Source organism: Vulpes vulpes, chromosome 13 (assembly GCF_048418805.1).
Source record: "Vulpes vulpes isolate BD-2025 chromosome 13, VulVul3, whole genome shotgun sequence".
Classification (NCBI taxonomy): domain Eukaryota; kingdom Metazoa; phylum Chordata; class Mammalia; order Carnivora; family Canidae; genus Vulpes; species Vulpes vulpes.
In genome coordinates, this window is record NC_132792.1 from 157,756,579 (window position 1) to 157,780,794 (window position 24,216).

At 40.2% G+C, this 24,216-nt stretch overlaps 1 protein-coding gene across 2 annotated transcripts in view; it reads right to left on the reverse strand.

Annotated features, from left to right (window-relative positions):
• Positions 1-7,167: 7,167 nt before the first annotated feature.
• KIF14 (kinesin family member 14) overlaps positions 7,168-24,216 on the reverse strand; it is a 54,497-nt gene continuing 37,448 nt past the window's right edge. For both annotated transcript variants that reach the window (XM_072733685.1, XM_072733684.1), the window contains 8 exons: positions 22,955-23,049; positions 19,544-19,768; positions 19,175-19,359; positions 15,590-15,733; positions 14,698-14,820; positions 10,938-11,012; positions 9,724-9,859; positions 7,168-9,303 (listed from right to left, as the gene is read on the reverse strand). In XM_072733685.1, coding sequence (XP_072589786.1) covers positions 8,924-9,303; positions 9,724-9,859; positions 10,938-11,012; positions 14,698-14,820; positions 15,590-15,733; positions 19,175-19,359; positions 19,544-19,768; positions 22,955-23,049 — 1,363 coding nt within the window. In that variant the 3' untranslated portion in view covers positions 7,168-8,923. The remainder of the gene's footprint in view (positions 9,304-9,723; positions 9,860-10,937; positions 11,013-14,697; positions 14,821-15,589; positions 15,734-19,174; positions 19,360-19,543; positions 19,769-22,954; positions 23,050-24,216) is intronic.

Genomic DNA, 24,216 nt, shown 5'->3' on the forward strand with positions numbered 1-24,216 from the left:
TCGCTCTATAGGCAGAGGCAAACATTGAAAGTTCTTGAGTAGAAGGAGATGAGAAAATAAATTCAGAGATTTAAGACGACGATCTGGGTAACAGTAGGCAGGGGAGAAAGGGACTGGAGAATCGAGCAGTCGCATCAGCCGCCAGCAGCCTCGGCACCAGGTAACAGAGACCTAGAGTTTCAATCAGTGGGAACAGGAAGAAAGAGGCGGGGGCCCTCGGCTGGCTCAGTCGGTAGAGCCTACGACTCTTGATATCAAGGCAGGGAATTCCAGCCCCACATTGGGCATGAAGTCTACTTAATTTAATTTTTTTTTTTTTTTTTTAAAGAAAGGGGCAGATGTGAGCAGCTCTGTTGAGAAAGTCACTGGAATGGATGTCTGGTTGGATGGGGGATGCGGAGACAGAGTGAAGACTACGATTCAGGAGGCGTAGTGGGACAGTGATCAGAAGGTCAGGTGCAAAAGAAGTTTCTGGAAGAAAAAAAATGTGTGTAAAAGAAAAGTTGGGATGTGGGAGGCTGTTGGGCTGAAAGAGATGGAAAGTGCTTGAGATCTTGAGGGAAAGGTGGAGCAAGAGAGAGACAGAGAGAGAGAAACTGAGCCCTGAGCTTCGAGGACCACGAGAGAAAGAGTGACGAAGACAAGACCACCTGGGGCAGGAGCGGGGCAGGGCCTGCACGGGCGCCGAGGGCACGGAAGCCGGGGAGCCTTCTGGAAGGGCAGCAGGGGGCGAGGAGCGCGGCTAATGCTGCAGAGAGATCGGGGGAGTCAGAGGGCCCGGAGGTGACCCGCTTCCCTTGAGACCTTACCGAAAGCACCGCTCGGCCAACAACCCGGACACTCGGCCCATTCGCAGGCGGGTGAGGAGCTGGTGCCCCTGCCCTGGAGTCCGGCCCACCTGCTCTGCGGCCGGCGGCCTTTCCCATGACCCGGGCCGTGCGCCTAGGCCTGGGGCCTGTGCTCTTACAAGCGGCACGTCCCATACTCCAGACCCTCGCGAGCTTGGCAGTGAGGACGCATTGCCTCGCGTGTCTCCATCCATCCCCTACCCTATGATGAAGTGGGGACGTGGCGCCCAAAGAGGTTAGGGACGACAGAGAAACTGAGGGATGTGAAAGGACGAGAACTCGACACGGGCAAAACCTGCCAACTAGTACTCGGCTCTTGAGTCATGTTAGGGACTCTGCAAGGCTGTGCCCTCCCCTCCCTCCAAAACGCAGTGGCACCGGAGTGGGGGAGCAGGAGCCAGACCTGGACAGACACGATGGTCCGCGGCAGCCACGCCGGCAGCGGCACAGACCACAGACCGCCGCGACCGGCAGCTGGACTTCTGGCCCCCAGCCGGCCTCCCCCAGCTGTGTGATCCCGTACTGCTTACCTAACGTCTCTGAACCTTAATTTTGTTATCTGTGACGTGACAGCGATTACGTTATCTATTGTGATCGTGAAAGAAGATCCTGCTCGAGAAGCACCGAGCGCGATGCCCGTGCTCACCAAGGTTAGAGGGCAGGTTCACGGGAGGTTTAGCTGCGATTCTATTTGTTAGAATCTGGTCGATGGCCCCAAGGTAAGCGTCTAACATGCTGGTCCAGTAACTTCTAAGAAGAGGAAATGATGACCATGGTGCATTGCAGACAAGCACAACATCCATCGCAGTCCTAGGGGTGGGAATTGGGTAGGTAATATGTGATTTTTAAAGATTTTATTCATTTATTTATTTGAGACACACAGAGAGAGATAGAAACAGAGGGAGAGAGAATCCTAAGCAGACTCCCTGCTGAGCGCAGAGCCCAAAGAAGGGCTCGATCTCACCCGCCCCCCATCGGAGGTCATGATCTGAGCTGAAACCAAGAGTCGAAAGAGTCCAACGCTTGACCAGCTGAGCCACCGGGGCGGCCCTCGGGTAGGTAAGATCCATCCCTTCCTAGTACTGACGTGGTAGTGATGACCGCTTCTCGCTGAAACCGCTGCCAGGCCCGGGCCTAAGCACGGCACCAGCCTAACAATGCGGCGAGTGTCCCAGCTGCCCTGCCAGGGTGTGTGTGATGAGGAAGCTGAGCACGGGGAGGCTGTGACTTGCCCAGAGTCACGCGGTAAAGGGCAGGGTGGCACCCGAGCCCAGGGCGGGTGGGCCTGAGGTCCCACGTGCCTGCCGCCTGGTGTGGGGTCCTCAGCCCCCTCCCTGGGGGTGTCTTTACTATCGAGGGGTTTGTTTTTACCCTCCACCTCTTTCTGGCTTTCCTCCCTAGCTGTTGGGGCAGCCAGGGCCCTAGCCCTGTGTTCTCCTCTGACTCCTCGCCTCCTTTGATGGCTTCTCTCCAAACACAGCCAGGGATTCCTGGGAGGCTCAGTCGGTTAAGAATCCGGGTCTTGACTTCGGCTCAGGATATGATCTCAGGGTCAGGAGATCGAGCCCTGTGTCGGGCTCCACACTCAGCTCAGAGTCTGCTTCTCCCTCTCCCTCTGCTGCCCACCTCCCCGTCCTGCCTCAATCAATCAATCAATAAATATTTTTTAAAATAATAAGCAGAAACAAGGAAGTACTTGAAAAAAATTGTTGAATGCTTAAATCTATGAAAAGTGACTTATGGGGGCGCCTGAGTGGCTCAGTCAGTTAGGGGTCTGCCTTCAGCTCAGGTCCTGGGATCGAGCCCCACGTGGGGCTCTCTGCTTCTCCCTCCCTCTCGTCTCTGCTTGTGCTCTCTCTAGTAAATAAATAAAATCTTTAAAAAAAAAAGTGACTTATATTAACTTCAACTTTGCCTAAATTATCACCCAGAATGCTCTCAGAATGGCAAAGCAACATCTCAAATCGATTACACATGCCAGAGTTTGATTTCAAAGTCGCTGCCAGGAAAGAGGCCCTTTGTGAGCAAGTTGGTTCCAAGAGACCTTTTCGGTGAAGAGATTTTATAGGAACGAGAACGGTTAAAGAAACACAGGATTTAAAAAAAAAAAAAGAAAAGAAAAAAAGTCTGGTTAAAGAGGATTCGGTTCATCAGCTGAGTGAGTAACTCAGCTTCCCAGAAGTTTATAATCTCATTTTTGTTCTAGCAGAACATTCCTCAAGCGTTTTATCAGGAATGCTAACTCCTTCCCAGAAAGAGGTTGCGAATTCCACCACAGAAAGGAGTGGCGGCCTAGACGAGGTTTGAGATAGTTTTCTTTTTCCATCTTTAAGTGACTTCATTGTCCACTTCAACCCATTTGTGTCCCCAATTATGTGGTGAGGAAGGGGCTCGGTTCACATGAGAGGCAGGGAGAGAATGTGAAGTCATGTTTAGGAGCTTGAAGCAGCCTTTCTTCCTTCTCCGTTCTTGAGTGTTAAACAGGTGAGGTTTATCTAGACTCCTCGGGGTTTGTCTGCTGGGGAGGTAGCCGGGAAGGTACAGAAGATTCTGTTCGGAATGCTCGCAGGGGCAGCGGGGTATGGGCAGCAAGCCAGCGGGCCTAGGAACGGCACAGAAGGAAGGGGTGCGTGGGGGACCGGGGGGCACGGGGCAGGGAGGAGCAAGCATTCCAGGGCCGCGGGGAGCCTCGATCCTGCTGACCAGGGAGGCCTCACAGAGACATTAACGGAAACGACTAAAAGTTTGGAAGGATAAAAATGCAAGAAGAGCCCCCTCCAATCCTAAAAGTAGAGCTTGAGCAAGGCCCACACTGAAATGCAGAAAAGCCGTGAGATCCACACGGGCAAAGGGCCAAACTGGAAAGAATTCCCGTGTCCATCAACAGGTGAAGGGCTAAACCGTTCGGGGTGTGATTCACGGACCCCTCGGCGCCCAGGCTGCAGAGCTGCTTCCCATACCAGCCTGGACGGACCGCACGACGTTTTGTTGAGTGAAAGAAACCAGACACGTGCGCACACGCTGGACGATCGCAGGTAGAGGGAGTCCAAGGACCAGGAAAACTCATCTGTTGGGATAGAAATCAGCTTCCCGTTTCTAAAATGATGATGATAACGGTACCCACCTGACAGTCACGGCCCTGAGGGGGACAATGGTTCAGCTACGGCCGCGAGCCCGGAAACTCTGGCGCGTGGTAACCTAAGAAAAGTCAGGCGCTGCGTTGATTGGTTTCATTCACCGCTTGAGCAGTTTGAACCACCAGGTACGACCTGATACTCCCAAATTTGCATTTCTTTCCCTGGAGCTCCTTATTCTGCTTGTCTACCTCTGGTACGACAGCCACCTTAAATTTAAACGTTTATCTAAAAAATTACCTCGGGGCACCTGGGTGGTTGAGCGTCTGCCTTCGGCCCAGGGCATGACCCCAGGTCCCAGGATCGAGTCCCCCACATCAGGCTCCCCGCAGGAAGCCTGCTTGTCCCTCGGCCTATGTCTCTCAGGAATAAATAAATATATTTTTTTAAATTACCCTCATGACCCCAGGTCCCAGGATCGAGTCCCCCACATCAGGCTCCCCGCAGGGAGCCTGCTTGTCCCTCGGCCTATGTCTCTCAGGAATAAATAAATATATTTTTTTAAATTACCTCATCCCCCTCACCCCTTAAATCTAGTTCTTCCTGTATTCGTCATGTTTGTTGAAAGCGCCCCCATCCACTGAGTCACCTAGGACGAAGATCTTGGGCTCACTGTGTGCCGCCGTTCAGGAAGCTGCCAGGAAGCGAGGGGCTGATTGGCAGGGCCTCTAGAACCTGCATCTTCGATAGCTACACCATTCGCTGTCCTTAGGGAGAGCAGTAGACTTCAAAGGGGAGGCCACTGGGCACAGAGTCCTCAGGAACACTAGGATTTAAAAGAATAGGTGGAGGATGAGAAATACATGGAGTTAAAAAAAATAAAAAACTAATCAGAGAGGGAGGCGAAGCCAGAGTTTTCTGTTACGGGGACACAAGAGGAAAGAATTTTTTATTCTATTATTTTATTTTATTATTATATCATTTTATTATTATTATATTATTTTATTATTTTAATTTTATTTAATTTTATTTTATTTATTTGAGGTGGTAAGGGGCAGAGGGAGGGAGACTGTCAAGCCGACTCTGTGCTAAGTGCGAAGCCTGATACACAGCTGGATCTCATGACATGAGATCATGACCTGAGCCAAAACCAAGAGTCCAACACTTAACTGACTGAGCCCCCCCACCCCCACCCAGGTACTCCTGGTGAGGAATTTTTTCTTTTAAGATTATTTATTTATTCATGAGAGACAGACAGAGAGAGGCAGAGACACAGGCAGAGGGAGAAGCAGGCTCCATCCAGGGAGCCGGACACAGGACTCGATCCGGGGTCTCCAGGATCATGCCCTGGGCTGAAGGCGGCGCTAAACTGCTGAGCCACCTGGGCTGCCCGAGGAAAGAATTCCTAAAGAGAAGAAGCCATCAAGTAAGATGAAGACTGAAGAATTGCTTTGGATTTTGCAGTTAGAAGATCACCACTGACCTGAGCGAGGGCAGTTTCAGGAGGCAGGGGGAGCCGCCAGCGATGGAGATGCTGGAAGACAAGAGGAAAGTCAACGATGACTGCACAGCACAGCATCCAAAACGGGGGGCTTGGAGGACAGAAAGGAGAAGGGTCACAAGAAGCGACACCCATTTTCAAAACGTCAGAGATTCCTTATCTTTTTGGTGCCTCAAGGGCAGGTGCTTGCCGATGTAGATAAATTCAGATGTTTACACCAAAATCAGCCAGAGGAACAAAAGCATGACTCCTTCTCAGAAAAGATGGTGAATTTCTTCTTAAAATCTTAAAAATCTATGAGCCTCCAAACTCCAAGCCATTTGGCGATGGGACATGTGAATAGCCACGTGCTTAATCAAAACAGTGTCCTCCTGATTCTTTCTTGAATCAATCAGGAACTCTCTGATGGTTCTCATGTAGTTCAGCTTCACTGTGTCGAGAGGTCTTCTGCACTAAGAAGGTATAATGTTATGAACAACTGGGGACCCAACAAATTGGGTCTTTCAAGAGTCTGGGATTGGAGGCAATCTAACCTTTTTTTTTTTTTTTTCATGTTTCTATGACTTTGCACTAGAAGTACGCCTGGCCCTAAGTAAATGATTATTGGAATAAGTGGAACGAAGCTAGCTATCAGTTGATATTAAACTAAATGCCCATACTCCCCTTCTAAAAGGCCCATAAGCCAACGATGGTTAAAAGACGAAAGATGAAAAAAGAAAGTCTTGATTATATCATGCAATGACTAACTTGCTAAATCCAGAGCACAAGCTTCCCTGATGAATCATGCACAAGAAGCTGAACAGATCAACCTCCTTTTAACTCAAACTGACACCTTTCCCCCTCCTCTGCGATAGATGAACTCTTTCCATATTTAGATAAAAATCTCAAAATTGCTATTGGCACATAGTTAGGTACTGCAATTTTTTAAATGCTAATTAGTTAACTAAACAGTATTTTGCTGAAAACATCAGAGGGGCCTCATGAAGGACACATCTACATCCCACTGAACCTTCATTAAGACCAGTGAGATACTGTTTCGTTCCTTTTATTATCATGGAAACTAATGGTAGCAGATGATATATTTCCAAGTATGGAGCTGTTTAAAGGATCGCAATTCAACTTGGCACAGCGGCACACGGTCATAAACAGCACAGGCATGTAGCAAGTATGGCCCCGTATGCATGATGACAAGGGTTTAGTTGCCAGTAATAGGAAAGGGCAGACACCAATATTTACTAACAACCCATGACTTGTCAGGACTTATTCCTACATTTTTCTTATTTAATGTTTGGGCAGTCCATGAGGTGGGTATTACTTTTCTTTCTGCAGATGAGGAAATAGGTAAAAAGACAGCACACAACTTTTGTCTTAGGTCATACAGTTACTATCTAGCCTCACTGGGATTCATAGTCCAAATGTGTGAAAATTTCGTCAAACTCCAAAGCTCATGGCCTTTCTGCTACAGCACATGGGGGTGAACCTATCCTAGACAATCAAGTGCAAAGAGACAATGTTGAAATAAAAAAATCTAAGCAGTAGTCATAATAATATTATTACTGTTTAGTATCACCTAATTATTTGATTTGCAGAATCAGTATAATTATTATCACAGTTATACATAACTGCATACAAACCTATGATGTAACTAGTAGGACTATTATCAAATCAGAGCTATTATGGCAATTTTGAGTCAGAAATAAAGAAAATGAAGAAAATCAATAAAATAAAAAAACAGAGACCAAGATCTAATTCTGGAGCCAGTAAGATTTATTAAAGGCATTCTCTTTATAACATTTATCAGTGCACATGATTCTAACAGTAAATACATTCTCATCATTCATTTGAATACTGTATAACAATTTACTTAAAAGCATAAATATATATATTTACACAAAATTTTACAAAGACACTAATAGGTTTCTGACCAATGAAGTCATGAGTTTAGAAAGCATGAAGTAAATATTACGTATGAAACAGTACGATGAAAACTACTGTATTGATACTTTAGAAAGTTCAAAGAAGTACAACGTTCAGGCAAAGTTCTTATATGTATATCTATACTTCATAAAACTTGATAGCAAAAAAAAAACTTGATAGCAAAAGTGCCTCTTGGCAGAGCACTATTAAAAATATGTTTAGAACTTCAGAAAGAATACAAGCCTAAATGCCAGAAAGAAAAGAAAAAAAAACAAAACAAAACAAAAAGAAAAGCAAATTTGCTACACTTCACCATTTTAAAGCACCTGGCAACACGGCACATGGTTTATTTAACATTGTTCTGGCTACAATAACCAGTATTTACCTACAATCTCTTCCCAACAAGGAAGTAACTGAACTTACCCATGGTACTAATATCCAATTTTCACTTGTCATGCCAAATGGACAAGTGATACATATCTGCAAGTGAAAAGGGCCCATGAAAGATCAGTTATTTAAAAGAATCATTCTCCAGAAACTGCTCAATATCACCCACGCAGAATCACTAAGTATCTTTCCAAATTACATATATGCTTGTGGTGAAAAATGTCAAACTATTTCCTTAACAAAAGATCCTAAAGGAGAATATTCTCTTTATTACCTGATTGCAAACCAAGGCTTTTTAAAACTGTGAGATATAATAGGGATCTTCAATCTTTACCAAATCATGTACAAACTCATTACACCTTTAACCAAACAAGCATCATCAAGAAAACGTCCAGCCTCCGATTTCCTAACACCGTGCAAAAGGTAAGTGTGATTCTGGCAACATTTAATTGGTTTTAAACTATATTCATAAAGCCCCCATTGTGGAACATAGATAACATGGTGAACTATTATGTCAGCAGCCATATTATTAATATAAAATTATACGATATTTAGGTAACTACTTCTCATTTTGAAAGAAAAGGAAACTGCCCTTGAATGCACTATTCAAAATGGCAACCAGTTAAACTTTCAAGCAGCAATTTTAGATATTACCACGCAGGTTAAGCTGCCTTAGTTAAACCTATATCGGCAATTTGACCATAAACCTCCTTGTAGTTATTTGCAGGGGAGAGAAGGCACAGGCACAAAGGTAACTTTGCTCTTCATGCATTTCCACTCATGAAAAAATAACTTACGATGACTATAGTAACCATTTACACAAAGCTCAAGAACCAACCAGAGAGAGTATATCAATGCTAAAAATAAACATTTAAAATCCAAGGCAATGAGAAACTGGAGAAATGACCACTCGCCTGTTTTCCAGCTCCTAATTTCATTCCCTTGCCACTATGTTCCAGCACAGTGAATACCTATTTAAAATCGTCTGCCGAGAAACTTCCAAATACACATTCTGAAACTGGGATTCCATAATGCTCATACTGTCCACACCCACTAGAAGGCCACCAACAGATGTGGACTTCTTTGAAACATTTATGCTGACTTCCTGCTTTTTATACTCTCCTACGTAAGGAAAATTGCCTACCCAGTGTTCTCTCTCTTTCATGGATGGTCCTAAAGAGCCTATGTATCAGAATTCACACCCACTGAATCCTCCTGGGTGTGCTTTCCTCTGAGGTCCCTGCTGGGGATGAGCCATGGAGTTCATAGACACGCTTTGGTACACCTTTATTCCTAACGGAATCAGTCCTGCTTGATTTAGATTGTTGTCCTTCTTCCCTGGTATTTTGATTACAAGTTTCCCAGGGTTTCAACAAATCAGGTCTTTCTTCAGATTCCAAACATAAGAGGAGTGACTTGACTACAGATTCTAGTCCCCCGTGGCCAACTTGGGGTATTCTCTTCTCACAGTTGTCAAGAGAAGTAGAGCACATGCTCAAGTCATCATGAAAATCCTTGGCCAAGCTGCAAAGACTTTCAACACAATTCTGGAGAAGATTTTTGTCACTATGGCATCCTATGCAAGGAGAAGAAAAAAGTTAATTAATCCTTTTTTCATCAAGTATTTATTACTCTTTTATGACTCTATCTTTTAGGTCAAAGTAACCCTATCAAGACAAATCTAAACTACTTAAGATTATAATCAAACTTAGTTTGATTATATACTTAGTATATAAGTATACTTATATACTTATAAGTATACTTGATAAGCTTATCTGCTAAATAAGCACTTGGTTTTTTGGGATCTAATTATTTAGGCAAAGTATTTATATACATTAAGTGGGAATACAACCAAACAAGTTCCTATATTGGTAATTAATGTCAAGGAAGTAGCATTAATTGGACTTTAATTAATGAGTTAGACTAGAAATTAAAAAATGAGAGTCTTTAAACTATAAAATTTTGATTAATTACAAATTCTGTCTGGAATATATACCTCTCAATGCAGAAATAATAATCTGAATAGTTTGCTCCAAGCAATGTTTTAACTTCAGGAATTCTGGTGCAAAATTAACCATCTTCTTCACATCTTGGTATCCAGAATTCTGTTGTAGTTGAGTTCTGAAACTTTTCTATAAATAAAGTTAATATTTTTAAAAATACAAAATAGGCTACATGACAGTAAGGCTTGGTCAATACGATTTTAATCACCAGAATCGTATCTTCAAGAAAGAAAATGAGTTTAATTTCTTCACCGGTGCTTAATTCACCAAAATACAAAATCAGTAATTACTTTTTTAAAAGAAATAAGAACTTTAATTTTATTTTTTAAATTAAAAAAAAAAATTAAACTAAGCTTTACACCTAATAGTGGGAGTTGAACTCACAACCCTGAGATCAAGAGTTGCATGCCTCATGGATTTAGCCAGCCAGGTGCCCCAAGAATTTTAAATTAATTGTAAATCAAAGTTCAATCATCATATTACCTGGGAATGAAATAAAACAGTACCCTTTATCATCCAATATAAAAGATAAATTAATTTTTTAGAGTTCAACTTTATATATCTCCCATTTATTTTTATTTAAATAAAAATTTTCAAGATGGTATTTCTCTCCTTTTTGACACATTGATTATATACTTAGTTTATATTTTTCTATTTACTTGACATGAAAATAAAATAATTGGGGCACCCAGGTGGCTTACTGGGTGAATGTCTGCCTTTGGCTCAGGTCATGATCCTGAGGTCCTGGGATCGAGTCCCACATCGTGCTCCCCACAGGGTGCCTGCTTCTCCCTCTGCCTGTGTCTCTGTCTCTCTGTGTGTTTCTCATGAATAAATAAATAAAATCTTAAAAAAAAATTTGTCTAATTCACTTATATTTTTAAATCTTTAGGCATACTGATTATTAAACACAATATTTTAGCCAATGACTGTCCCAGGAAAAGCTGACAGTTACTAAACCAGTAGCAGTAAGAAATAGATAAAATACATTAACATTAATCAATTTCCATACAATATCATCTATTACTAAAACAAATAAGTTATGACATCCAAGAGGAAGTAACTAGAGAGCTATTATACATGCTACAACTAACCATGCACAAAAGAATTATCTGGCTAAGAATAAAAACTGAGATAAACATATATTTACACTTTGAATGAAATGATAAAATACACCAACAAAAGTAAACATTAAAGCTTCTCTTACTGTTTTCCACTCAGCAAACATATTTTCAAGACATCCAATCAATTCTGTGGCTTTAGCTTTCATCTGTTTGGTAACCTATACAGAATGTTAATATATCTTATTACATAAATAATTATTTAGAACTTTAAAAATCCCAGAACACTATAGGACAAGATGGGGAAGAATTTTAGTCTAAGAAGTCAAGACTAGAGTTCTATTATTGGGACTGCAATTAAATAACTGAAGTACCTAAATCATGTAAGCAGAATTTCTTTCAAAATAAATTGCGCATTGATGCTACATCAAATATAGATACACTGATGTTTGTGATAATAACAGCATTTTGTCTTACATTTAAATATTTATAGGAATGAGATTTCTAAGACTTCCCTTGGAAGAGGGTGATATGCTGCGCTAAGAACTATATTTACATTTTCCCCAGTTTTACTGAGATATATTTGACATGTAACATTGTAGTGAAGTGTACAGCATAATGATTCAATATACAAAATGATCAAAGTTTAGTTAACATCCATTACCTCATATAGTTACAACTTTTTTCTTGTGATGAGAACTTTTAAGATCTACTCTCCTAGCAACTTTCAAAACTACAATACAGTAGGTCTTATTAACTATAGTCCCCGCGCTATACGTTACATCCTCAGGGCTGCTTCACCGTACAGCTGGAAGCTGGGACTTCTGGACCACCTGCACCTATTCACCTACCCCCACCTCCTTTCTGCCTCAAGTAACCCTAATCTATTCTATTTCTATGAGTTAAGCCTTTTTTTTTTATTCCACATACAAGTGAGATTATACAGTATTTGTCTTCATATATCCAAGTTATTTCACTCACATATTTTATTATTTGCTTCTCAATTATAACTCTAGGCTGCATTTGTAATTGTCTTCCGTTTACAAATAAGAAAACAGATTCCAAGCTCCTAAGACTCAGAACCAGTGTGAGAACCCCAGCCTAAATTCCAAGCCTTTGCTTTTGCACTGCTCAATGCTGCCCCCGTAAGGCAACTTCTCACTTAATTTCTGCTGAGGGATTGTGATATAAGAATTTAATTGGCTTTACCCACACAGCACTTCCCTAGGTCTAACTTAAATTTCCCCTATGTGGTAAAAAACAAAAACAAAACCACACACAAATTCTTTTTTCCCCTGGCACCAGCTTTACAATTATAATTCCAATGCCTTATGTTTGAACCCATTTTCTATTTCTTCAGATTCTTTGTTTTCCTTCCACAGGTTCTTGAGCTTTAACTTACAAGAAGAATACAAGCTAAACCCCACTGTGACTATACAGCTATGGCATAGAGAAAATGAGAGGAAGGGAAGTAGAAATCTTCATGAAAATGCAGATAATATGAATTTTATGCAAGATGGGCCTGACCCTTTTGCTGTGTATTTCCTCAAAACAACAGCAAAGCTAACATCTGCATTCTGCTTTACTACTTACTAAGCACATTCACATGTATTACTTCATCTCTGCTTTTCATTAACTTGTTCTAAACCCTCTTGCACTTTTTCTGCCGGCAGAAATGCTACTTTGCAGTGATAGATAAAATGCTTTAGTGATAAATGGTGTTGCTGCTGGGCAAAACCAAGCTAGAGATGTCAGTAGTGGTCAGTATGAGTCCACTTTCCTCAAAGTTGCATTATAGAACTGAAATCAGCCTTATGTCTCCTGGGACATGATCAGACCCCCGTATCTTGATTTAGTGACAAAATGAGCGCCTTTGAATTCATTTTTATTTTATAAACAAAACACAAAGTGAGAAAGGCAAACATACACAGAGCACAAGTGCAGGCAAGCTGAGGGACCTAAGATTTGCCAGGCACTGTATTTAGCATTTTCCTATACATTGTTCTTAATTTCACATAACCTCAGAACAATGTTATAAAATATGTATGATCATCCTCACTTTTTAAATGTGACAAGTGAGGTTCAGGTAAGTAGCTCAAGGCTACACAGGAAGTAGGAGAGCAATTTAATGTTCAGTGTCGGGGAGCCTGGTGGGGGGCTCAATCGGCTAAGCATCTGCCTTTGGTTCAGGTCATGATCAAGCCCTGAATCAGGCTCCCTGCTCAGTAGGGGTCTGCTTCTCCCTCTACCTCTGCCCCTCTCCCTGCCTGTGCGCTCTCCTTCTCTCTCTCTCTCTCTCTCTGTCTCTTTCTCTCAAAATAAATCAATAAAATCTCAAAAAAAAAAAAAAAAATAGGGATGCCTGGGTGGCTCAGTGGTTGAGGGTCTGCCTTCAGCCCAGGGCTGCGATCCTGGAATCCCGAGACTGAGTCCCGCACAGGGACTTTCTCCCCGTGTCTTTCTCCCCGTGTCTCTCATGAATAAATAAGTAAAATCTTAAAAGAAAAAATGTTCATGGTCTGCTCCAGCTCTGAGACAGTTTAGGCAGAGATTAATCCATGTACCCTTTAGTCTAAGGAAAGAAATGGAGATCCCCTCTGGCTTACATGGAAAGTTTATCTTCTAATAAAGAAGCTAAATATACATCAGTGAAAAGGTTTTTCTAAAAGGGAAAAAAAAAAAAATCTAACTTACTCCATGCCTTTCTGGAAACAATTAGAGGAGTAGAAGCTAACAGTCCCCCACCTGATTTAATTTCCTAGATCAATTAGTGTGTATCTAAATGAGTATCTATCCTAGTGGGGATGATCTCAGGAACCACAACATGCCCAGGTAGCTCCATCCCAGCTAACTGACTCCAGAAAAAGAAATGGAACAGGCAGGGATGGTTTTAACAAAAAGTTGTTACAACAAGATTCTAGAACAGACAGGTCTCTGAGATTGACTGCCATAAAAATTTCAACTTATCTTCAGAGTCCCCCAATTCACTAATAATAACTCTTAATATAGAAAATTAACATGCATGAACAAAGATTTACAAACTTTATTTTCATAGCATGCTGAGTTTTGTAGTCAAGTACGTAGAATATAAAACCCTGGCTCAGGACGACCAGACAAGGTACTCCAGCTCAGTGAAACCCAGAGGAACACGAGAAATTCCTACCTTTAAAGTGGTGAGGTTCACCACTATTATATGTAAAGCACCTAGTCCTACAATTTTTACTGGGAAATTATTTAATAAATAAATGACTCACAACCTAGGACGTAAGTATTATTACATAGGACAGGTTGAAGAATCAGCCAGAGCATCAACTTGATAAATGATCACTGATAAGTGACAGAGACAGGTTTTAAACACAGTGCCACCTCTAAGACAGCAACTGGTTTTATGTTTTAATATTACTTAGCTGAAGGAGGTGGGGAGGAAGCATATTTTAGGAAGTCACTCAAATCTTCATTGATTCTGTATTTTGATATGAAATAACAGATGTGAACGTCTTTGGCAAAAGATTGTTTAAAATATTGGATCAATAAATGGCAATTTCTAGTCTTAAGTGGAAAAGTAGAGATCTAAACAAAAATCAGGAAGAAAAAGGCAGAGAATGAACACTAGATGTCACTGCCATACACCATTCTGCTCTAGAGTCTATCCACAGACTGAACGCTCACTGACAGTAACTGACAGGATTTGGCAAAAGTATACTCCAGAGGCTGCAGTGACTCCAGAGTACCTTGGGAAAATATCACCATGGCATAATGTTAACATCAGCCTTTTCAATAAAAAAAAAAAAGTCAACAAATTAAAATACATAAATTTATAAAAATCCAATTTAATTAAACTATTTTCTAAAAATCGACTTTATAAACCATCTGGTACTATACAGAATGTTCTTTTATTCCTCTTACCTCATTTTGGGTACACTGCCTTAACAGTTCATGCTGAAGTTCTTTTGCTTTTTCTAGTCCAGAATCTAATAGAATCTTCATTCCTAAACTTACACCATCACAAAGAGCATCCATGAAATCCTCCTAGAAAAAGTTAAGCATTATCTGGAAAACTCAGGTTTTATATATATATATTTTTTTAATTATATGTTTAAGTTATATTTTCAATTTATTTTAGGATTATAGTAAGTTCCAGGTTTCTTAATTCAGCTAAAGCTGGAATAAGAACAGTCTAAATCTGTAATTTAGCATTCCACGTATAACATGTAATAAGGAATGTCTGAGTGAGGGAGGTGGGAGGGTGATGGGCTAGACGGCTGATGATATTAAGGAAGGTACTTGGTGTGATGAGCACAAGGTGTTACATGTAAATGATGAATCACTGAATTCTCCAGAAACCAATACTGCACTGTTTGTTAACTAAGTAAAATTTAAAAAAAGAAAAAAAAAAGGAATGTCATCTTAGGCAAGAAGCTGTGTTACTAGAATACAGTAGCATTCTAATAGAATACTATGTTTTCAATGGTATAAATACTTAAAGCAAGCAAATACAAATTTTCTAGAATTATATAGCTCCTCTTGTGTTGATTGGCTGTGCGAACCCTCCAGAGTAAGTACTTATCATCAAAGCAAAGATCCAAAAGGCAAAGTGAGGATTCCAGAACTATCCAGTACATTTAACCAACTTAGATTGAAACAGTTTTGAATCATATTGTTAAACTATTAGAAGTATGAACTATTTTAAAATAAAAATGACTTATTATGTTAAGTGATACTATTATAAGAAGTCTACTGTTACTCAGATGAAGTCTTTTAAAAACTAATATTACCAAATTACCTGAACACTACCAACCTTATTGCTGCTGTTTCCCAGGAAATGTAACTTGCTGCCTTTAAGAACTGCTAATTGTCCCACATACTTTACAGCTTGTTGTATAGTCTGGATTACTTTCTTTTGAGCCTCTTTTACCATTGACGAGATATCTGAACAACATCCCTATAAAACAAAAATGGATCAGTATATCAGACACATGAGATTACAAATGGAGGTAAAGAAAAGACAAGAAAAGCAATCTGAAGAAAACAAATTGTATTCATTGATACAGTGACTAGGACGTAGCCTCTACCCTCAAAGACCTCACAGTAATAGGAGACATGACAAGTATGTAGCTAACCCTATGGAAGACAGAAGCGATAACTTCACACCAAATGCCACACATACCAAAAAAGGAACAAAATGATGGGGTTTTTTTTTGCCTTCGAACTTTTCCTGTCCCAGTAGTCATCTGACAGATGGTTAATATTCTCTCTGGGGCACCTGGGTGGGTCAGTGAGTTAGCGTCTGTCTTCAGCTCAGGTCATGATCCTGGAGTCCCAGGACCAAGCCCTGCATCAGGCTCCCTGCTCAGCAGGGAGTCTGCTTCTCCATCTCCCTCTGCCCCTCCCTGCCACTCATGCTTTCTCTCTCTCAAAAAGATAAATAAAATCTTAAAAAACAAAACATTCTTTTATGAGGGGAGAAGGAAGAAGAAGAAAAGGAAGTGAAAGGGGGAGAAACAACCCTTCAAACAAAAGGCTTCAACACCAAAGTACACATGCCCAAGAGGAATGAGGAGGTGCTTCCTGAGCTTTCCTTTCTGTTACCTGCCAACTGGAAAGATTCTTCAGAGCACTTCTCTTGGCGTGCTTTCTGGGCTACGCTTATAGTCCCGCTACAAGGTAAGAATTCTCAAACCACACTTAGGTAGAAAGCATAGTCACTAAATTCAGTTTTACCAACTTAACAGAAGGAAGTCTGTCCTGAGCTTGGTCTAATCTCCCCTTCAAGTCACCTGTTCGCTCCATCCTTGATTCCTTACATGAAACATTTCCCACAGGGCTATAGGTCGCAACCCCTAGTTAAGTTCAAAGTGTTCTTCCTAGAGAATGAAAATAAGGAAAGAAACTACCTACCAGTTACTCTAATAGGTACTTTCTTCTAACATCCATCCATCTGATGCTCAGAGCAACCCTGCCAGGTAGGTACTGTTATTTTTTACTTTCCCAATGAGAAAATGGGGAGGCTTAAAAAGTTAAGCAATTTGCCAAAAGACATAGAATCAGTTTAGCAGAGGTTCAAGCACTGGATTTCCAAATGCCAATAGTGGGTTTTGGCGTTTTCTTCTGTTCCTGAACTGGCTCTAAAATCTAAGAGCCAACTAAGCATATCTCACACTGTCTTTTCTGCCACAACCCCTCCACTAGCTCCCTTCTCCAGGTGCAAGCAGAAGTCGGACCTTCAAGTTTTGGCTGCCAGCTTTGCTCTCTAGCCAGCCTTCCCTTTCCTTTTCATGACTCTGTGCTATCAGAGCATTTTCCTCCATCTATGACTTCACCCATGCCTGTCTGCCATGCATCTCTCTGCCTTAGGGTCATTCTGTTTCCTCACTGCTTCTACCCAAAGTGATCCTTCATCCAGTGTGAATTGATAATTAATTTAATAACAAGTATCCACCTGAGCATCTATCATATAACAAGTCCTTGTGAAAAAGGACACCTCTAATTGCCCAAAGCTTACTGCCCATTGAGGTATGTAGGCCTGCAAATATGTTATATTAAAAGGTATAATAGGTAAAGTACAGGGTTATCAGAAAAACAAGAGAAATACCTAACCAAGTCATGGAAATACCCAGAAAGGCCTCGTAGGAAAGAATAATGGCAATTAAAAATAAACATCTGATTTCAATTTGACCAGTTAGATTACTCAATCAAACAAACATTTCCAAATCCTCTCAAGTAAATATACCACTCAGGAAGTATTTGATCCAACTAAACTTCTACTACAATAATAGAATGTAGAAAGTCTCTTGGTGAAAACAATAACATAAGATTTGTTCAAACATTTTAGAACATTTTGTTGTGAAGCCAAGTCACCCATTTTAAAAAATGAAACCTACCCCTTTTGTTATTTTCATATCTAATCCCTGCACATATATAAGGAATTCGTGGTTTGTTTGTTTGTTTTTTAAGATTTTATTTAGAGGGAGAGCACACATGTGCATGTGCAAGCAAGGGGGAGGGCAAAGGGAGAGAGAAAAATCTTAAGCAGATTCCATACTGAGCGCGGAGCCTGTCACACAGGTTGATCTCATGACCCTGAGATCACGACCTGAGCCGAAATCAGGAGTTGGATGCTTTACTGAATGAGCCACTCAGGCCCCCCATTCAAAGAATTCTTTTTTTTTTTTTTTTTTTTTTTAATTTATTTATGATAGTCACAGAGAGAGAGAGAGAGGCAGAGACACAGGCGGAGGAAGAAGCAGGCTCCATGCACCGGGAGCCTGATGTGGGACTCGATCCCGGGTCTCCAGGATCGCGCCCTGGGCCAAAGGCAGGCGCCAAACCGCTGCGCCACCCAGGGATCCCTCAAAGAATTCTTATGGAGGAGTTTACTGATATGGTAGATGCCTAGGTATTATCCAGCATCAAATTCCCCACTCCTTCTGTAATAATAGAATCCTTGATTCTCCACTAGGTACTCAGCGGTCCAGAATAAAAAGCACATTTCCCAATAATACTTATAGCTACATATGGTATGTGTGATGAAGTTCTGGCCAAAGCTATAAAAAGAGAAATGTCATATGGAAATTTCCAGAAACTTCCCTTAAAAGAAGACCCATCTGGCCCTCCTCTTCTTTGTCACTTCTTCCATCCCACTGCACCAAACCCCGTCAGAGCTCCACTGCTATGGTGGACCATGAAATAAAGGGCAATACTTAAGGCTTGGTAAAGGGATGTACTGGAAGGTGTGTGGATCTCAAGGAGTTGAGCAGAGCCACCATGCCTACTTCCAGATTTTATGTGACAGAGAGTAAGCTTACTTAGTTTCTTCACAGCCAAGCCTAGTCTCACTTGATATAAGATAAACAGAAAAAAAAATTATTTTCTTGCCTGTACATCACTGGGCTTGTGACTAATTCAGCACAAGCTGAAACCCACTACATAACTAGAGCAAGACTTTGCCTTTCTTCCCCAGAGCCATTATTGAGGACTAGCATAGCAGAATATGCATAATAAAGAGCATGAACTGTAGGCCCAAGATTGCCTGGGTTCAAATCCTAACTTAATCACGTACTAGTTATGTAACATTGGATAGACTACACATCCTATGGTTCCATTTCTTCATTTATAAATGAAGTGATTAATAACAGTTCCCACTTCTGAAGTAGTTACGAGAATTAAATGAGTTAATATTTGTAAATCACTGAGAGCTCTTAGTGCCTGGCACAGATGCCATAAACAATAAACAATTATAGAAAACCACAGTTTCAGAATTGCAAAACAGAAATCCCTTCTGAAAATCCTACAGATCTAATTTTGGGGAAGATGCAGACAGTAGGTCAATAAACACAGGCTGAATAAATGAATTCTTCAAATGATAATCAGCAAATCAATTTACCTGCAAAAATAACTGTAAGTAGCCTCCTAGTTTTTTAACCTCTTGTCTCAATTCCTCTTCAAGTCTTGCTGTGCTGGTACAAGGCAGAGTATCATCCAACCAATGTTTGATTAGCACCACAAGCTGCTCAAAAGCACATGTGACCTGTATAGTAAGTGCCTGAGCTGCTCGATCGGAAGAGAACACTTTGAAAGAAGACAGAAAATTACTGAAAGAAATAATCTCCAAATAAAAGAACTCGTAAATGATCACCATTAAAACATTTTAGCATAGTCAGAAAATGCATGTCAAGTGTGACAGTCATTTAAAAGAAAAGGCAATGTGCAGAAAGCATTCGTGTAAGTGAATAAAAGCAGTAAGGTTGCTTACAGTTATCTGGACTTTCTTCATCTTGTTCTTCATGAGCTTTGGAAATGGCAAATAGCCCATGATAAATTTTAAGAAAATTATTAATTAGGCTGTCCGCCATGGTTTTTTCTTCATCATAATTCTGTCCAAGAAAATCTAGTGATGATCCAATCAATTCTTTGCAAATTCCAGGAAGAAAAGATTCTGCTGAACTTGAGTAAATAGTGCTCGACTTCTCCATTAAGCCTGTATTGGTAGAAAATAGCCATCTTAAGCCTACTTTTCAGGCACAATATTTTCAAACAAATGTATTAATGCAAGCATATTATAGACTCATTCATCAGTAAATTCAAAGTGCCGACTTTGAATATTCTTATTTCAATGCATCCTTATTTCTATAAACCAAAGTGAAAACAAAATTCTATAAAGGAGTCAATCTTTCAATGGAATCAATCCATAGGTTAGTAGTTCAACTACAATACAAATAACAGACAATGCAAATAAACTAAATAACCATAGGTTTAATCTCCTTCCTCATTTACTTTTTGGGAACACCTAAGAAACTCAGAATTGGTGAAAACAATGGCAGTTACATGAAAAATAATAAATATAATAAACATAAATATAAATCAAGTTAATTTAAATACATAAGCTGCAAGTGTAGGCAATACTAAAGCAACCTATATTAAAAGGAAAGTATCAGAAGCTCTACTTTATACTAGTTTCTTCTCTAGGTATACTGTAATCAAAATAGGCTAAAGCTAATGATTATCTACAGTTAATATATCACATCTCTGGGAAACAGATTTTCAGCACAATTTTCTAAGGACTGTCCAAACCAGAAGTGAATAGAAATAGCTCGAGGGGCTCATCTGGAGCCTCTGGAAATAACTTTATATTGGAATACTAACTCATGAGTATAATGAGTCTCCTTTTATAAACAAGATTTTTTTTTTTTTTTTTTTTTGTCCAGTTCATAGGTGATTACACAGCAAACTAAAAGGAAGGCAGAGGGGCACCTGGGTGGCTCAGTCAGTCAAGTGTTTGCCTTTGGCTCAGGTCATGATCCCAGGGTTCTGGGATCAAGCCCTACATCAGGCTCCTGGCTCAGTGCAGAGTTGGCTTCTCCCTCTCCTCCTTGCTCATGCTCTCTCTTGCTATCTTTGTCTCTCTCAAATAAATAAATAAAATCTATAAATAAATCAAATCAATCAATCAAGCAATCAATCAATGGAAGGTAGAGTAAAGGCAAAGGGTGGGGACCATTAAGAGTCTAGAACAGGGGCACACTTGGCTGGCTAAGTCAGTAGAGCACGTGACTCTTGATCTCAGGGTCATGAGTTTAAGTCCATGTTGGGGATAAGGTTTACTTAAAAAACAAAACAAAAAGTAGTTTTAAAAAAAGAGTCTAGATCAAAGATAAGAGTTTGATTTGGGAAGAGAAAAAAGAAAAGCTATAAAATGCAAAGCTCTATCACTGCAGGGTAATAATATCATGATGATGATTATATTCTAGTCACCATGAACAGTTAATGACATATTATTTTAGAAGATAATTATGTTAATGCATTCTAAAATCCAACACCAACATTTTAGGAAGCCTTGTAAAACTCTAATTTAAAAATATAGTACTTAAGGTGAAAAGTTAGGACACTTGCTCAACTTCCCCGAGCTGCAAAGTGCACCCTCATAACCCCACGGCTGCCTGGGCAGGTTCATAACTAAAGGCATATGTGGGTTTCTGTTTCCCTCTTTGAGAACTGCAAACAAGGAAAGACCGCTTGTATTTTATTTATTTTATTTTATTTTATTTTATTTTATATTTTATTTTATTTTATATTTTATTTTATTTTATTTTATATTTTATTTTATTTTTTATTTTATTTTATTTTATTTTATTTTATTTTATTTTATTTTATTTTATTTTATTTTATTTTATTTTATTTTATTTTATTTTATTTTATTTTATTTTATTATTTTTTAAATATGGCCTGTAAGATAGCTTTATCTGGAAAAATTACTTTTGTAAAACATTTTACTCTCAAATAATATTGAATAAATAACTTGATACCACAGATATATAACCTTTTGTGGTGGGGATAAACAAAAAGCCTACAGCTTATTTTGTTCTCCCTTAAACAAGTAAGTAGGATAATTATCTTCCTAAAGATAATTTATCATTAAAAAGAAAGAAACTGGGGCACTTGGGTGTCTCAGTGGTTGAGTATCTGCTTTTGGCTCAGGTCCTGATCCTGGGGTCCTGGGTACTAGTCCCACATCAGGTTCCCTGTGGGGAGTCTGCTTCTCCCTCTGCCTGTGTCTCTGCCTCTCTCTCAGGGTCATGAATAAATAAAATCTTAAAAAAAAAAAAAAAACGGAAAGAGAAAAAAAAGAACCTAATTTTTTTTTTTTTGTAAGATTTTATTTATTTGAGATAGAGAAAAAGAAAGAACAAGAGAGGGAGAGAGTGAGTGTGCACAAACAGGGTTGGGGAGGAGCAGAGGGAGAGGGAGAAGCAGACGCTCCACTGAGCAAGGAGCCCAGAACCCTGGGATCATGATCTGAGCTGAAGGCAGATGCTTAACTGACTGAGCCACCCAGGCGCCTTTAATTTCTTTATTTTAAAGTCAAGATGAGATAAAATTTCTTTTATGACTACTTATATTCCATTAATGCCTTTATCAAATAGATTGTTACATTACACAGAAACTGTAACTTTTTGTTTACTAAGGTATATAGTTTGTACTCTGTAACCTGCATGTCTTCACTATATAGCTTATTGCTTTTACACCTGTGTATGCGCCCACTTAAATCAGTGTCTCCAACATGTCCACAACCGCATTCTGGCAAGTTCCCTCTTGATCATTCTTCTACTCTGAACTACTCTGGCTTCTGTCACCATAGATTAGTTTTGCCTCCTCAGCTTCACAGAAATATAATCATACAGTGTGTACTTTTTATTATCTGATTGCTTTCACTCCATAGAACATTTTTGGGATTCATCCAGGTTGTTGAGTGAAGCAGTGGGTTTGTTCTTCTGTACTGCTATGTAGGATCCACTGCTACCTGGTAGTCATTTAAATTATTACAAAGAGCTAGCTACACATGCGAATTTACAGTGTATCTCCCTTCTGTAAGAAAATTAATGTTGTAACCCATATTTACATAAAATAATTATTCACTGGAAAAATTCCTATAACTTTTTCTTCCACCTTTGAATTAGCCACTCTACTAAAAGGCTTTGAAATAAATCACATAGCACAGAATTTTAGGCATGGAAAGGGCCACCCAGTCCACTCCCTTTATTTTATAAAGAAAATGGAAACTAGTAGAAGATGAAACGATTTGCATAAGAACATGAAACAAGGTAGCCATTGACCTAGGACTTGGTGCTTTTCTCAGTATACAAGAAAATTTGATGAAAAAAAATACCTGATGAATGGGAAGAATGCAAACTCTGAATTGGGTGGGCTTGTATGTCATGTAAACAACCAGAAATTCTTCTATTCTTCATCAAGCTCCGGCTCCTAAAAAAAGAAAAACTGTAAGATTAGTGGTTATATACCACATGGAATAATAGTATTAAGAGTATCCTTAATTCTCTAGAGAAAACTGGTATGCAGGTATGTGTTTTCAATGGAAACATTTTCATCAAGAAATTGCTAAATTCATTTGGTTTCCTGAGCAATAACTTTACTATCTATACGTATTGTTCTAAGCATATAGTTAATTAATTAAATGGAATACATATTTGCAGAGTACTACTATTTACAGGCTCTAGATACTGTGATTAAACACCGGAAGCATGGTTTCTGGGCTAATTGAACTTAAGGTCCATAGGCAAAGAGATAATAATTACAAAAGAGAGAATACAAAAGAGAGAATAATGACAATAAAGTGATGTGTCATGAGAGCAGCGCATGCTCCACTGGAGAAGAACTTGAGCTGGCCCAAGGGGTTGGGAGGGCCCCCCCCGAACACTGCCACTGAAGGATGCACAGTACCTAGCCAAAGGGGGAGGCAGGTTTGGGAAGGAGGGGAGAGTGGGAAGCCCTGGTGATAAAAGAAAAGCTGCACAGGCACGACTCGAGCAAGCTCCAGAAGGCCTGTAGCCTAGGACGTGAGAAAGGAGTGAGGGGGGAGGCTGGGAGTACAGGCACCAGCCTGGGGCTGACCGTGGATGCCAATTAAGGAAGCTTGGATTTTATCCTGAGAATATCCTGGGAAGGATTCTAAACATGGGAATGGTGTAGGTAAATAAATATTCAAGTAAGTACTTGCTGCACAGTGTGAAAGCACAATCCCTGTGAAGTGTAGCAGTAACAAACGGAGGAAATGACTCTATCTTCAATCACTCCTTTGGCTGCCTCTTTTCCCTCAGCCTGTAAAACCACTCAAATCTCTGCCTTGAGTGTGACAGGTTGTCTAGCTGTTACTCTTTCTTTCTAAATGCTACTGGAAAAAGCAGCCTACTTCCAGATCGCCATTCATCTGTCAATTTTCTAAACTCCAATTCCAGCCGTCATTATATCAATGAAGCTACTCGAGCTGTGACCTGGATCTAAATCAAGGGGGTCCTTTGAGGTCTTCTTCCTCACAGAACTCTCTACTACCAAAGGCCACTCAAAGGAAAATACTATTCATTGAAAAGATTGTTAAACAGAAATGTGTCCTATCTGCAGCCATCTAAATGT